The sequence below is a fragment of the Eurosta solidaginis genome, chromosome 1 (genome assembly GCF_040869045.1).
Source record: "Eurosta solidaginis isolate ZX-2024a chromosome 1, ASM4086904v1, whole genome shotgun sequence".
Taxonomy (NCBI): Eukaryota; Metazoa; Arthropoda; class Insecta; order Diptera; family Tephritidae; genus Eurosta; species Eurosta solidaginis.
In genome coordinates this window covers 82,182,480-82,200,016 of record NC_090319.1, presented here as the reverse complement: position 1 = coordinate 82,200,016, position 17,537 = coordinate 82,182,480, and the positions used below count along the sequence as shown (strand labels likewise).

The 17,537-nt window shown below is 36.7% G+C and overlaps 1 protein-coding gene across 8 annotated transcripts in view; it reads left to right on the top strand.

Moving 5' to 3' along the window:
- The window catches only part of Alh (Alhambra), a 279,926-nt gene that overhangs the window by 219,527 nt on the left and 42,862 nt on the right, over nucleotides 1-17,537 (top strand). For 7 of the 8 annotated variants that reach the window (XM_067758763.1, XM_067758770.1, XM_067758788.1 and 4 more), the window contains exons 11-12: nucleotides 12,713-13,283; nucleotides 16,249-17,152. In XM_067758763.1, the coding sequence (XP_067614864.1) occupies nucleotides 12,713-13,283; nucleotides 16,249-17,152 (1,475 nt within the window). The remainder of the gene's footprint in view (nucleotides 1-12,712; nucleotides 13,284-16,248; nucleotides 17,153-17,537) is intronic. The other variant, XM_067758789.1, reaches the window with a different exon arrangement.

Below are 17,537 nucleotides of genomic sequence, written 5' to 3'. Positions count from 1 at the left end.
CGCAGCGAAATCAAGACAATTATCAGACGTATGCCGAATCAAAAGAAAATTAGTTTTGATTTCGATTAACTGTCATATCGGTGTACGAAGGCGTTGTAGGGCAAATATCAAGAAGAAATAATCAGCCGATGGGATAACAACACCTTGTACGGAATTCGTCTTTGACTTCCCTGTTATTCTATTGTTTAATAATAATTGTAAAAAAAGGAAAAAATCCACCCTACTTGAATCTTTTCCTTAACTTCACATTGGTCTTTATTAATTCATTTAGTAGGTGTTATTTTGCTCATACATACAAACTTATCTTGGCAACGGTCGTCTATTTCTACATTCATTTCTATACTTTTTTCTGTATACACAAAAATTGTCAGCAGGATTATTATAAGAAATCAATTTTGTATGATATCGAGGGCTTTTAAATTCATGTAATTTTTTTGTCAACCAGAAAGGTTAGTCTATATAAAAAATTTGAATGCGATTCGAAGACAACATGTGCGTGATTTTTCAGAGCCATGAGCCGTGAACACAAACATGGCAGCAACAAGACTTTAATTAGTTGTATAACAAAAACAAATAAAAATCAATTTCAAAAACGTTTTCGTAGAAATTCGAATATTGAAGAAGTTTTTAAAAATTGTAAAAATTTGAAAATGTATTCTTATGCCCCTATTACCGTTTACAACTCAACTCTGGTTGGGTTGAAATTTCGCAATTTGGTATTACAGATTACAACTCAACCTGTCAAAAAAAATGTCGGTTGAGTTGTCTAGTCTAACAACTTTTTGTGGCATTACCGTTTACAACCTTGTGTTGGTGTAGTTGTCAAAGACGTCAAAATCTTACAACTGATTACTAGCAGTTGTCTCATACAATTTTGCAGTTGTTTTGAAAAAATGTTACGTTTTAGAAGACGGCTCACCACCTAATTTTTAACAAAAATTTTCAAAGTTGGTATCAAAAGACACGTTTCGACCTCCGATTGAAGAATCCGAAAATAAAAATTAAAAATTTAATTTCTGTCATATCATTTCGGTTCAAATTTTCATGTGGTTGTATTTTGCCAGATTTTTTGTACACACTAATGCAGAAAGGCGTTGGACCCACCCAGGGTTATTTTTACAAATCGCGGCCAAAGGCCGCCAGCAGAAAGATGCTCTGTACAAAAAAAAATAAAAATAAAATTTTTAATTTCGGCTTTCGAATCCTAAAAACGGAGATCGAAACGCGTCTTTTGATACCACCCTTGATAAGAGTTCGATGGTGCACGTGCTCATAAAACGTTACCCAAAAAAAAACAAAAAATTTAAAGCCGGTAGTTAAACCTTTTTTAACCAAACAATAACAATTTTGTACACATTTATAGATTACATTGAATAACTTTTTGATTTATGGAGCGACATTCCGAAGTCGGGCGAGGCTGGCCGCAGTTCAAATGCAGCCAATATAGGGGAAATTAGGCGAACGTGAGTCCCATTGATACTAATCACTACTCCTGGGAATCCTGTTTTAGAGTAAAATACAATTTTTGCTCTTTGGGCTTTAATCCACATCGCACAAATATGCTCCTCAATAATATGTAAAACCAATCCAACACCAAAATCATTTCCACATCATTTTTGATAGCTGCCATCACCAAGGAGTCTGAGTGTGGTGCATAATTTTAAAATATGGGTACAGCCTTCCCTCGAAAGCGTTTGCGGAAATGGTCCTTAATTTGTTTAGTAATGAGCAAAATGCTTCCTTTCAAATCTGCAAAATAACTTAATTTGAAGCTCATCATTTGTCAATTAAACATTTTCCTACTTGGTGCTTGGTAGTTCCAAGGGATTGGAATGAATGTTTTCCGTATTCGCGATATGTCAATCGCCAACATTTTCGCCATTATAAAATAGATTTCATATCATATAATATCTTGTAAGACAAAATCACTTTTGCAAATGCTTAAATTTCCGCCACAAATTGATCAGCTGTTCATTTATCTGTCAAATCATCACTTTCCTAGGTTGGCAGCACCAATTAAACTTCAACTGAAATAAGTTGTAATTCGTAATACGGCCCATACATGACACAAAAACCATGCGCAAATATAAAACGACGAAATTTGTGCAAATGAAAATTTTGACATACACGGCTCAAAAACACTGCGCAATATTCATTTTTAAAGTAGCGCAACAAATGAAACATGTATTTTAATTGTATAAAAAAGGCATTAATTGTATAAAAATTCACTATTTATTTTCCACAGTGCTGGTAATTCACGGTATAAGTCGAAAAACTCGCACAGAAGCGTTTATTTTCCATTGTATTTATAAAATATATATTTTAATTGCAAGACCAGCTCAACGCATTGCAGCACTGCACAATATTCATTTTTCAACTAGCGCAACAAATGAAACATGTGTTCTAATTGTATAAAAAAATTATTATTTATTATTAAATTTGTGTGAATTCCTGTTACAAGCTAGATATGGTCCTTGCGCCTTCGATATTAACATTTTTAAGCAATAATTACTGATGCTATATTATCAGGAACCCCAGGTAAACTGTGTAAGATTTACCACACACGAAGAAAAAAGCATGTGCAATATTTGCAGGCATGCGTAAATATCAAAATCGTTTTGATTTTAGCGCAGTTCTTTGCGCAAATAGCGCAACCAGTGCACACACCGGGCAAATCCTTGTGCAAATTGGTAATTGGCACAAGGATACTTGAGCCGTGTAATTGGCGTATAATACCAAACAGGAGTTACATAAGTTGTCTGAAAGTTGAGTTGTTTTAATTACAACCCAACTAAGTTGAGTTGTATACCGTAATAGGGGCATTAAATCGTAGCTGTCAAATATGAATAGCGAGGAGAAATCAATCGGCTATCATTACGGTTAATAATCATTTGGAGTACACTTTAATATATAGAGCACACCTACGTCATTTTATAATAGCAGGAATTCTGTCTCTGCAGACTAGAGGTTTACGCCGGTGACTTTATCGCCGGCGGCGGCATAGGATCTATTGTAAACCAGCGGCGGCGTGTCGGCGTAGTTACTTTAAAAAACTTGATTTTTCTATTTAAAAAAATTAATATTTAGGAAACGTTTTGTTTAAATGTATTAATGGAAATCGACGTTTTGACATTTTCGGAAAGATTCGGGGGTTTTGCCTGAAAATGTCGCGAATTGTTCAAAAAATTTCAGTAGCAGCTCCTTGCCGAGGGACTGTCGTTTATTCACTTACTCCAGGAAGGTTTCGAACCTAACCCTGGTCTTAGGGACTGGTACTGCTGCGTCTGCCAAAAAGAAATAGAAATACTTAAAATGGTGAAACTTGTGTTTGTATGTCCCGTGCAAAGCATCGGAGATGGTATGGGCTAACTCCTAATACTTGTCGTCGACAGTTTTTTCGGCTGTTTTTAAGAGCTATGATTTCCGAAGTTCGAACAGAAGCAGTCCGACCACCAGTCGCTACCGCGACTCCTGCCCCTCACACCTTATGCCAGCATAGAAACTATAGGACTGCGACATCGAATTCAAACCCTCGTCGACGTCACTTTCCTGGAAGTTCTCAGTGTTAGCTACGAAGGCTTTCTTGTGGATGTTTTTGTCACTACGTTCTGCTAAGCTTCATAGCCCACAAGAGACTATTCAAATTCACCAGATAAACACCTTGAAACGTTAAGGAGTAACTTTTTGGCCCAGGATGCCGCCTTCCAAATTATAAGCTCTCTAAGTGGATATCATTGCGTAACTTTTTAAAAATTTGCAGACGCTTGTGTTCCAAGCATTGATTTTAGTAGTCTTCGTTAAACTAAAACGAAATCTTAAAGTGCAAAAGGACCAATTTTAAGTTGAAAAGGGTTTTCACGGCCTAATTATATAAGAGTTCATTATGGATGAACGCGTAGCTTCAGTTTTCCGACTAGTTCGACTGTCCACTACGTTAGGGTAGGTACAGCCGGCAATTTGTTCAAATGTCTTGGGAAAGCTTTTGCGTCTTTTCATTTTGAGTCTTCTTGGGAAGGACAAAGCTTCAACTGCCTACGTATTAACATTTGTAACAGGAACCTTTACGTGTAGGTTATATGTGTTTTGTTTTAATAACTTGGTGAATTCGGTGATGCAAAATCCGTGTTGAGCTGGCATTGAAAGCGCCTGGTTTTAAACGGTTTTATTTAGGTTGACTTGACAGGCTGGCTGGTTGGATGGCTGGCACGAATTTTGTAATTCAAATTTAAGTAACTTCCCGATAAGCTACAAGCTTGAAACTTGGAATATAGTTCAGAACCCGATGACAATGCAATAATAAGAAAGAAAAAAGGTGGCTATTGATAGTCATATATAAGACAAACTGCACCCTAATCACATTTTTAGAAACTTCGCGCGTCCAACGCTTTTTTTTAATTGTCTGATCAACGCTCTAGATTGATGAGGAGTGTGATGACTAGTACCTAAGACCTACCTAATTATTTTCTAGCTTTTAGTATTATTATTACTTCATGTAAGTATTGTTTTCAATAAAACCGTTTAACTTAAAAATTTTTTTTTATCATTTAATTTTCGATAACGTTGGAATGGTTATAAAGAGTAAAATTTCGCAATTGGATTCTTATAACTGGCAGTAATGCGCATCCGTTCGACTTGAACAATAAACTGCCTAGACAGTCTTAAATTAGTGGAAAATATAGGAAGCGCCGAAAGATCGCCTCCGCCGCGCCAATACTTTTGACATTCGGAGGCGGCTTGTGAAAAACGACTAAAATCGGCGGTGGTGGCGTCGGCGTATATCTCTAGTGCTACTTGCAATTAAAGTAAGAATGATGGTACACTATGAGACTTGGGTCATAGTGCCTTTAGCAGATATCATACAAAAATGTGCCATAAAGACCTCACTTTCGTCATTTTATAAAGGCTGATTTTTAAAGATTGTCTTCGTAACAATATAAGAAGTCACTTTCCACATGCCAGACACTTTCCAAAGTAACTTTATTCAGACACTTCAGACACTTCTTATAGCATGAAACTACTTTTTATACCCAGCTGTACTTGTACACAAGGTATTATAACTTTGATTAGATAACGGTTGGTTGTACAGGTATAAAGGAATCGAGATAGATATAGACTTCCATATATCAAAATCATCAGTGTCGAAAAAAAATTTGATTGAGCCATGTCCGTCTGTCCGTTAACACGATAACTTGAGCAAATATTGAGATATCTTCACCAAATTTGGTACGCGAGCTTATCTGGACCCAGAATAGGTTGGTATTGAAAATGAGCGAAATCTGATGATAACCACGCCCACTTTTTATATATATAAAATTTTGGAAAACACAAAAAACCTGATTATTTAGTAAATAATACACCTAGAATGTTGAAATTTGACGTGTGGACTGATATTGACTCTTCATAAAAATTTAAAAAAAAAATTTAAAATGGGCGTGGCACCGCCCACTTGTGATAAAATCAATTTTACAAATATTATTAATCATAAATCAAAAATCGTTAAACCTATCGTAGTAAAATTCGGCAGAGAGGTTGCGTTTGCTATAAGGAATGCTTTGAAGAAAAATTAACGAAATCGGTTAAGGACGATGCCCACTTTTATATAAAAGATTTTTAAAAGGGTCGTAGACGAATAAAGTAAGCTATATCTTTGCAAAAAAGAGCTTTATATCAATGGTATTTGATTTCCCAAGTGTATTTATAACATTAATAAGAAAAACTTCAAATTTAAAAAAATGGGCGTCTCACCGCCCCTTTTATAACTAACCAATTTTCTATGTTTCGGGAGCCATAATTCGAAGAAAAATTAGTTCAGAATAGAACACTTTTAAGCACACAAAACAAACAACAACAGCATTTCAAGTGTACAGCTGGGTATGTAATGTTCGGTTTCACCCGAACTTAGACTTCCTTACTTGTTTGTATTCGAGTTTCATTATAAAATTGCTTGAAATCTGTTTCGAGTTTAGAAGAATTGTCGGGCTGGGGAGAGCCACCATTTAAATTTACCAAAATAAATTCAATAAAAAATAAATTATGTAGTTTTTTAATCATTTTTGCTGCTTTTACAGCAGCCAACACGAAAATAGCAGCGAGAATTGTTTGTCAATTAATTATAATTTTTAAATTGTGTAACTTTAAATGCGTTTTCGAAAAGAAGTCGAAAATTGAAAAAAAATTTTATGAAATTTTCGAACTCTTTATTTGAAGTTATCATACATTTTTTAAGTATTCAAGTTTGTAGCATAATAAAATTTTGTCTAAAAAAATACAAGTTATAGGTATTTTAAAATTCCCATTGAAGTTTCACAATTTTCTCTCGAAGGTTTTTTAAGATGTTCCTCCACACTAGAGATATACGCCGCCGATAAACGCCGCCGCCGCCGCCGATTATGGTCGTTTTTCGCACGCCGCCGCCGAATGTCAAAAATATCGGCGCGGCGGCGCGGCGTCGGCGCGTTACTATATTTTTTACTCGTTTAAGACTGTTTAGGCCATTTATTGTTCATGTCGAAAATTGGTCGGATATGGTCGAAAGTGCTATCAACGGATGCGTATCACTGCCAGTTATAAGAAACTAATTGTCAAATTTAACCCTTTATAACTATTCAAAAGTTATTTAAAATAACAGGCGCTTTCGATGTCAGATTAACACGGACTTTGCATCACCCAATTCAGCAAGTTATTAAAACAGAACAGTAAAAGATAAGTTATATAATAAATTTATATGCTCACTTTGAATTTTTGAAAAAATTAATAATGAACAATTAATTCTAATAAAATGACCCAAGGCGAACATGTTTTTAAATTGTCCTCAAGAATAAGCGAAATCAGTGATGCAAAATCCTTTGGTAGGTTCTAGGGGCATAAACACTCCTTTGAAATTATTCTTACCTCATACTTAAGTTGAGGATATATGTACTTATGAGAAGGGTTTGAAAAATCACTAAGTCTTGCATTCAAACATCTGTTGTTTATTTGCGAAACTATACAATAGCGTCTGAAATGTTAATTTTGATTTTCACACTTCATCCTTAACACCCAAGTCTCCCGGTTTGACATTTCCTAAAGTTGGCGGCCCTATCCAAAACTAGTCCCTTGGAGTGAATCACATTGATTATAGCCTATCAACCAAGTTTAAATATCACCTACACGTTACGGCTCCTTTTACAAATGTGAATACGTAGGCACATATATCTACCAGGTGAGGCTTTGTCCTTCGCAAGAACACTCAAAGTGGTGAAGCAAAAGCTTTCCCAAGACTGACCGTGTGTGATACTACCCTAACGTAGTGGACAGTCGAACTTGTCTGAACTGAAGCTACGCGGTCATCCATAATGAGCTCCTCTATCGTAAGGCCGGAAAACAGTAGTTAACAACTTTCAACTTAAAATCCGTCAACTTTCATTCTAAATTTAATTTAACGAAGACTATTGAAATCAATGTTGTGAACACAAACGTCTGCAATCTTTGGTCTACATTTTAAAAATTTTATCCAGGGTCCTTGTAAAATTTTAATTATGTAGATGCGCCGAGGATTATACGATTTTCACCTACGTCGCAATGACATCCACTTAGACTGCTTATGATTTCGAGGGCGGCATCCTTGGCCGAAAAGTCACTCCCTAACGTTTCAAGGTGTTTCTCTGGTGTAGCTCGGCAGCATAGCGCGACAAAAGCATCCTTTGGAAAGTCTTCGGAGCTACACCTAGAGCTTCTAGGAAAGTGACGTGAAGTGACTCCACGAAGGTATGAGTTCGAAGTCGCAGTCCTACTATAGCTTCTGTACTGGCATATGGTGTGAGGCTCAGGAGGCGTGGTAGCGACTGGTGGTAGGGATTCCTACTGTTCGCACATCGGGAATTGTAGCTCTTAAAAACAGCCGAAAAAACTGGAGGCGCCCTGTGCCACGAGAGTTATGAGTATTAATAGACCATTAATAGCAACCCTAAGTCGCCTTTATGCGTGACCGCCAAGGAGCGACAAATGATTTAAAGAAATTGTGTTCGCGACGATTATTAGGAGTTAACCCTAGGTGAAACTACGCTTTGCACGAGATATACAGGCAAAAGTGTGACTATTTTATGTATCCCTATTTCTTTTCAGCAGACGCAGCAGTACCAATTCCAAAGACCGGGGTTAGGTTCGAAGCCTCTCTGGAGCAAGCGAACGAGGGACAATTCCTTCGCAAGGAGCTACTCCTGAAAATGTTTGAATGGTCTGCGAGATTTTGATGCAAAATCCCCGGATATTTCCGAAATGGCCAACACGTTGATTTCCTTAAATACATATAAACAAAACCTTTCCTAAATATTATTTTTTTAAATAGAAAAATCAAGCTTTTAAAGTAAGAACACCGGCGTACGCCGGCGCGCCGCCTACGCCGCCGCCGCCGCCGATAAAGTGATCGGCGTAAACCTCTACTCCACACAAATAGTGACATTTATATGAAATAATAACTGAAACACCCTTTGGAAAACTTGTTCTTTGATTGAGCTACGAAGCTGCTAACTGAAACGAATTAAGTGAACTCCAAACAAAAAAAAACTTCATAAAGTTTTATTGAAATTTTACAAAAACGTTTTCGAGGTTGGTTTGCATAAGTTACAAAACTTATGGACAATTTTTTTTTTTTAGTGGCGGCCTACGTGTTTTGGTTGCGTGCTCTGCCTACCACACGGAAGGTCCTGGGCTCAACTGCCGGACAAGGCAACATTGAAAATTTAGAAAGAGTTTTTTCAATTAAAAAAGAAGGATCGCTTCTCTGAGTGGCTTGGCATCCGAGTGCATTTCTGCCAAGAAAAGCTTCAGCGAATCAGTAGATGCAGTAGATGCAGTTCTCGACCGGCCAATTTTTAGGAGAAATTAGAAAGGAGCACGACATAAATTAAACGAGAAGAGGCGAATCACGCCAAGTTTTTTTTTTCTTAAAATATCGAAAATAAATGAAACTTTGATACAAGCTTACATACAAAATATGACTGTCCAAAGAATAAGTCTATGCAAAGATTGCAATAGGGGAAAGTTGCACAACAACAAAGGAATGGCTTTGACTGAACGTGTTTCTCAACAATTCAAACAGCTCAACAACAGTTCAATAATCTCGCGAGTGCTGGTTCGAATCACCCTCCCGGAATCGAACAGTTGTCGCCTTGTCCGTGATATCAAGTTGTTGTAATTTTATGCCAAATTATTATATAAACTAAAATTAAAGAAGTTTCTTTATAAAAAAAAATGTATTCAAACATTATAAGCAATAACGGGCACTCCTCGCTTAGTAACACATAAAACATTAATTGGTTAATTTTTTGTGTTCCTATAAATATAACAAAGCATAACCAGTTCTATTTTGTTTCCCGGTTTTCTCGACAGACTGGTTAATTGATGTATATTGGTACGATTTCCCATCATCCCTTGTCAAATTTGGTTTGGAGACATGTCTCCAATATACTTACATCAAAACCAGTTCATAAAATGAACTTGCCAAGAACAAAGCGTAGCTTTGGTACAAGCAAGCATATACAAGTATTAACTTTCTAAAGAATGTAATTGGAAAAAGTTGCACAACAACAAAGACATGGCTTTGGCCAGGCGCGCAGACAGGGGGGGGGTTTGGGGGTTAACGCGTTGCGCAAACAGCTGACTTTGAACACACGCGTCTGGATTACAACCCAACAAGCAAAGTAAAGGTAATGTAAGTTTTTAATCAGTTTTCTTAAAAAAACCTTGCCCCTTGACAATCTGCTAATGTTTGCGTATTATCAGTGAAACAACCGGACTTTACATACACATTTACTGTCCTTTTCACAAGTGGAGCATACCGTCTGAAAGGGTGGGAAAAGAGTTTTTTAATGAGCTACCCTTCAAATCGGTACTGTGCTCGGTTTAGAAGATATCTGCGGTTGTATGGACACTTGAAAATCTGCTACTACTTGATTTATAAATCGTTTAGAAATAAGCGGCAATCATCGAGATATCTACGAAGGCGAACCCGAAGAATACTTCCGACGGTCGGTTTATATACCGTTTAGGGATCATTTTCTGGAACAACTTCAATCACGTTTTTTGAAGCATCGCAGTTTGCTCTCAAAAATTGAAAATATTTCACCAAATAAATGCATAAATCTAAATGACGAGCAAATACAAATACAAAATATGGAGGCAAATAACAAAAGAAGATTGGGCATTATTCTGAAACTAAATAAATAAAAAACTGTTTATATGAATTAAGCGGGAGTTGCCCTTATTGCTTTAAATGTATGAAAACATTTATTTGAAGCAATTTTTAATTTATACCTTGTCGACTTGTCCTTCCTGGTGTCACGTTTTTTTTTTTTAAACCCAACGGATTAATACCCTCCAAAGCCCGCCCAACCGACACGAGGGGCGCATCCACATGACGCACGGATTTTGTTTTTGCCGAGTTGTTGATAGGCGGAGTTTGTTAAGCGTTGATTTTTTAATAATTTAACGCTTTTAGCATATAAAGATTTTATTTTATATTTTTTATTTTTTTTTTTTTATTTTGTTACGAGTTAAGATAGGATGGGACAGTTTTCCTTATATTAAAAAGTGAGTCCGTTATATCAAATGAATTCGAATGAGAGTTAAAATCATGACACAAACACCGAAAAGTTTCATTTAATTCGAAATTAGTTCTGCACTGCCTCAAAAGAAGAGGTTTGAAAGTCTTGACGCTCGTGATGGGACATTGAAGTTTACTTCGTTCAAAAGAAAGGGGCTAGAAATCAGTCCATTCAGTAGTTTAGCCATGAATAATACGCCTAGCATTTCTCTACGACTAGCGAGAGTTGGAAGATTGATAAGATTTAACCGACTAGTGTAAGAAGGTGGAAGATTGTACGCAGAGTCCCAATGAAAATTCCTTAGAGAAAAAAGTAAAAATTGCTTCTGTATTGACTCAAGCTTATCTTCATGAACTTGATATCGCAGATTCCAGACTATTGATCCGTATTATAGTATCGGTCTAACTAATGTGGTAAAAAGGGCTTTGGTTACATAAGGGTCATTAAATTCTTTAGGCCATCTCTTCACGAATGATAGAGCACCTCTAGCCTTATTGGCAGTAGTCATAATATGAAGGTTGAAACTAAGTTTAGCATCTATCGTAACTCCCAAGTCAACAAAATAATTTACTGATATAAGACAAAAATTATCAATTACGTAATAGGCTGCTGGCAAAGATCTCCGAGAGAGGCACATGAATTTACATTTATTGATGTTCAGCGGCATTGAATTCGCGTTGCGCCAAGCAACTAAGCAGTCTAAATCCGCTTGAAGCAAGGGACGTTCTTCAATAGACGCATATGACCTAAAAAGTTTTACATCATCAGCATACATTGAAATTTTGGAATATTTTATTGTGGTACAGATATCATTCATAAATAGCAAGAACAGAATTGGACCGAGATGACTGCCCTGTGGAACGCCAGAGGAAACATTAATGACATCTGAAAGAGTATTTTATTGTTTAAATTTTTCCCAAATTATTAAATAAAAAACTGTTTAGTCTAACCAACCCAACCAAAAATATAGAAGAATTTAATAGACGAAATTAAACGCATGTGTCACTGCTATTTTTCTGTGCGCTGCTGGAGCTGCATTGAGTTCGATAAAGAGGAAAACGGAAATTTTTTTCTTAGTAGGCTAGTTTTATTGGATTTTACAACTAAGTAACTTAAAAAATCGAAAGCAAAATAAAAGTATAACTTTTTTTTACTTTTATAAAAAAAACATATTTGTTTACTACCATTAAAAGTACTTGCAATCCATAGTCGGGCATACTGCACTAAATTTATAGTGCACTCAGAATTCCCATACAATTTGCCATCATCACGAAAAAATGGAATTGAAATTTAGTGCACTGTGCCCAACTATGTTACCATCTAACTTTTGAATCGAAGTTTCGTCCCTGCTTAACAGTTTTTAAAACAGTCTTTTAGAAAGTCTTAAAAGAATTTAAAACCCTGGCATCATTGTTCAAAAACAAGTTTTTTGAACAGTTCATAGCGCACACCTGCGATCAACTCGAGAGACCAAAGTGCAAAAAAAAACTGACTGCCTCCCCCATATGCGCCAATGCATTATTTACTATTTACAAATTATTTTTGGGTGGAAATTTTAATAATTCGATTATACAGATCGAAAGGTATTGAATTAGGAAACTGGAATCAAAATTTCTGATTTTTTATTGGTTATGTTGATCTAGGTGTGCGATATGTAACTAGATTGCTTTTGCATCTCCATAAAATTAGAGGTTCCCTGAAATATCTACTGAATCTAGTTTGTGTTTTGATATCTTCGTCCATACCCATTCGCCATTTCCATAAACAGCTTCGATTTTGTTTTGATCATCCTTGGAAAATGTAATTGTATCGTCCGGAATGCTCTCAACGTCGTCAGAAATTGGATCGTTGAAAATATACCCAAACTACATAAAAGACTTATTGATAAGATGAAAGGAAGCTGTAGCAATGCATAGCCAATTCTTTTATGAATAATGTGAACTCTTCGGTTTAGCCGAAGACAGCGTTGCCACACTTACTTATTTGTATTCACCCACATGTTCCACTTATTGAGGTCGCAAAAGATTTTTCCGCTTACAAATCAATCAGTCCATAAATTTTCCTTAACGTAAATTCAAAACACACAAAAAAATACAAAAATTTTTGAACTGCACCTAACGATGTTACAGCTACGGCCGTATTATCAAACAGCGTTGTAACGCTCTCAACCACATCTACAGCAGCAGCAACAACGTCTGCACAGAGTGCAGCAGCCTCTTCTGCAATGGCAGCTGCTTGTGCAACCGCGGCAATAGCAACAACTACAGCGGCAGTAAATGCACTTGGGGGTAATAATACGAGCGGTACAGGTAACGGTGGTGGGAATAGCGCAACGGTCAATGTTGCCAACAATGCGTTAACAACTGTTGTTATTGCTTCTGCAGCAAGCACCCTTGCTACTGGAACAACGACTACAGCGCACTCAGCACTAACGGTAAATACACGCTTGTCTAACAACGCAGTCACGACCACAACGGTAGCTGGTAGCGTAGAGAGAGGAGCAGCAAGTAACGCAGCTGTGCGTTTAAATTCTAGCGCAAATGTTGGTATTCAACAGCAACAACAAATAACTTTAGATAATGGTATAGATTTTCGACAGGCAAGCATAGCGGTGACAACGGCAGCGCACGCAGGTGCGGGTGGTAATGGTGCTAGTGCTGGAGGTGGTAGTGTCGGTGTTGTGCCACCCATTGGACAACGGTGAGTTTTTTTTACAAAGCAAATATATTGGGAGCTATTAACTAGAGTTGATTTCTTATTTGTTATTTTGTTTACGCCCAAAACATAAGTGCAGTATTGCTGCGCAACTAGATTTCAAGCACACTGGCTAACAATATGCAAAACATATGTATTTTTTCGTCAAACTTGATATTCAAAAAAAAAAAATTTTTTTATTTAAAAAAATATCGGTGAAAATTTGAAATCGCTGCATGAAGCTGCTGAGTAAATATAGCTGCATATGTGTCTACAAAACAATTAAGCAGCGGCAAAACTACTGCACATGTGTTTGGGGGGGTAAATTTAGCTTAACTAGCTTGCAACGATTGAATAAAATATATATATATATTTATATATATATATATATATATTTTTAATTTTCTTCTTACCCCTTATGCCCGGAATAGATAAAAACACTGGTTTGCACTACACACATGCGTCGTTGCATGTCATGCAGTGCGCTGCATGAAAATGACTCAATCACAAGAGGTTTGCTCGGCTGACAAAGTTTTTGACAATTGCAGCCATAATACCACTGAACCGCATAATACCATAGAATAATTCTTTTAATTTTATGGTGAATTTATTAACTATCCAATATCTACTAGTGTGACTGAATAAAGGAAATTTTATGAAAACTACGGACACCAAGGAATCGTTCAATTCCGTAAACCTATAAGCATACGAAACCTAAACCAATTTAAAATTCACAGTTCACCGTCAAAAACTTGACCAGCAAATTGATTCATTTTAAAATGCCATTAGTAAATAATGGAGATACCATAACGAAATGTACTTATTGAGCGTGTTGACTTATTTATTCCATATATTCGAAACATTCATATCTTACTTAATATCTACGAGCCGGACCCGTGCGAATCTTGCGCAACCAATATAAAAGTATTTTGTCAAATGTCAACAAAAATCAGCTGTTCTATCAATCAGTTAAAACTTACAGGCTTGCGCTGCCATCTATCGTATGATAGCAACTGCCAGTAATTCAGTGCAAATATTCACAATAGTGCCATAGTACAAATAGATTTCTTTGTGTGCTCACAATCGTTTATTTTTAACAAATTATTTTAATAAAATATAGCTAAACAAAAGCTCTACGACCAAACTTGCCCAAAGCTCGCTAATAGCCCGAATCTACATCTTTACAACCAAAACTGTATTTATAGATTTGGATTCCAAATAAGAGCGAAAAAGGGACCCGATAATAAAAACAGCAATTAGAAATAATATATATGATCTTTCGCATAACATGGTCCAAGCTTCTGCACCATATAGCAGGACGGATACGATGCTTGTAGAGCATGATACCTAGTCCAAATCCTAGTTCGCTTGACTTCAGGCTGATGTTGTTTGTGTTCATGTATCTCTTTATTTATTATTATAATTAATGGAATGGTGGATATTTATTTCGAAGTTAATTCTTTATTCGGAAAGATTCCATAAATATTTAAACGGAAATGAGCTTTCCCTTTGTTGCAGGAGCGCATTTATGATGAGCTCTTTTGTGAAAGTCAAACCCTGAACTTAAAGTTCTTAGATAATCAGCTATTTTTGTTGTTTTTTTATGAGATCATGTCGACAGCTGAATGGAGTATCACCATATCTCGTTAACGTTCTATCTCAAAATATTTTTCGAAAATGCCCCATCTCGGGATTTGTTTCATCTATCTATATCATAATTAGGTTGAAGAACGCACTGTGACTATCTCATGACAAAATGTATTGAATTTATGCTCAGATAGTGCGTATTTGAATAAAATTCTCAAACACGCCTTTGTTCAAATAAGTTCTTTAATGCTGAAAAAGCGAAATATTTAGTAAAAATTATTTAATTCCCCAAAACCTGTAGGCATTTACAAAATACCTACCACTATTAATGTACTACCTAAGGTCCTTTTGTACTACAAAAGCAACCAGTCCTGATTTTTACATTTGGGAGTGTCAAAGTTTTGTTGTGATTCGAGAACAAACCTCTAGTCATTGTGAATAAAAAATCCTCTAGTAATTGAATCATGAAACAAAATTTGCTGCATATAATAAGTGTTGGGTAACGAAAGACGCGAACAAGCATAAAGCAAAATGCCAAATAAGCAATTAATTTTCCGTTATTTCAGTTTTTCTACGTTCAAAAATTGATTTAGGTCGCTACATGAAGGTGCCAGATTGACATACAGAAGCGAACACGAAAACAGCAGTGACAATTTTTAATGACTTTTAATTATTTATTTTTGTGTTCACGGCAGGAACTGCGCATGTGTCCGCGAAACTACCAGCGCTGCGGGCAAAAAAAAAACCCCCAAATTTAGATTCAAGCTGAATTTAGTACCAGGTGTTGTTATCCCAACAGTTGATTGCTTCTTCTTGATTATTTTCCAAACAACCCTAGTACAGCAATATGTCAGCTAATCGAAACAAATGAAATTTTTTTTTGACTTGACAATCTTCTGCGCGGCGAATTGGCTGAATTTGCTTGGCCTCACCTTGTATATATTCGCCTTGATTTAGATTGCAATGTCGTATGCAGTAAAAAAGTATATTGTTTGAATTTTCCTCAAGCCAACGTTTTTTTCACTTTATCAGCAAACGTAGTGTAGTATAAAAACTTTTTGAAAAAAGTAGCCATGTGTGTTTTCTGCAATTCGCGGTAAAAGTTATCCACTTTACAATCCTGCATGGAAAGGCAACATACCTATTTTGGGCATTACCTTTAGTTATTTACATGAACAAAGCACCCATAAATGTTAAACCAATTTTATTAAATACGTGCATTTTTATTACTTAATTTTTTATTTTATTCTCTTTACCGCTCGTCACACTCGTTTCCATGCTCACTCACATCGTATCGCTCACTCCCGTCGTGTGTGTATTTGGCGCCTTTTGCACTACAACGTATGAAACCCTACTTTATTTTTTGCTTTTAATGCGCCCGCAGACACGTCTCCTCTACGTCTAGTTATGTAAATACCTCAACAATACCTACAATTGCAACAAACATTACAGCTGACTCAGTACCAGCAACATCGCTAGCAACAATGCCTACAAACAGTGTAGATGCTCTCAGCAGCATGCATACAACGGCGACTGCAGTGACAGGAGTTGGCGGCGCACCGGGAACTACTACTGTGGTTGGTATGTCCACAATGACTGCGAATCGGATTGCACAACAACAACAACAACACCAACAGCACATGCAATCATTGCATCAGCAACAGCAACAACAACATCATCAAATGTCGCTTGCTGTTGCACAACAACAACATATTGCACAAGCAGCCATGCATCAGCATCATCAACAGCAGCAACAACAACAGCCTGCGCACATGCACACGCATCACGCCGCCGTCGTTCATCCGTTGCATCTAGCACATAACACGCACACACATCAGCACGTGCAAACGCACGGTCCTCATACACATCATGCACATCCAGCAACGCATTCAAATGCAGGTGGCATCGCTAGTATCGAACAACATCCACTTTCAGCGGTACGAATTGGCGGCGGTGGCATTGGCAGTATTAATATTTCTGGCCATAACAACAACAATAATGCGAATAATGGCAGTAATGCCGCTGCATCACGAGGTGGGTCAACAACCGCAACAACAACAATCCACACCATCGGTACACTTGGTGGTATCGGTTGTGGTGTTAGTCATGGTGGTGGTGGTGGTGTCGTTGGTGGAATTGTTGGTGGTAGTGTTGGTGGCGTCGGTGGTGGAGTTGGCCATAACAATGCCATCGTTGCTGGTAATGCATCGGAAAGTAGTAGCCACCCCCCGCCATCCTCTTCCTCTTCTGCGTATATTCCTCACTCGCTATATAGTCATCATCAGGTAGTAGTGGTGTGGCGTGATGGTTTATTAAATATTAAATGTTCTCTCTAAAAGCCTGTTAAAATTCTAATTCTAATACTAATCAAATTTAATTGCTTACAAACAAACTGAAACTATTCATTAACCTTCGCATTATCATTTACTTACATTTAGTGTTTGTTGTTAGTTTATTTTGGTTTACCTAGCGTTAGAACTTTAAAAAAAAAGTGTCGATACCGGTACTCATATAAAATACTCGGATCAAAGTATCGATGCTAGTCCTCATATTAAGTAAAAAGTATGGAGTATACTCGATCCCAGTGAGTACTTCGGAAGTTTTATCAAAAGTGAAAAAAATGTTTCTTTAAATGAGATTTTATGTTTTGAATTTAGTAGAAAACAAGTAAGG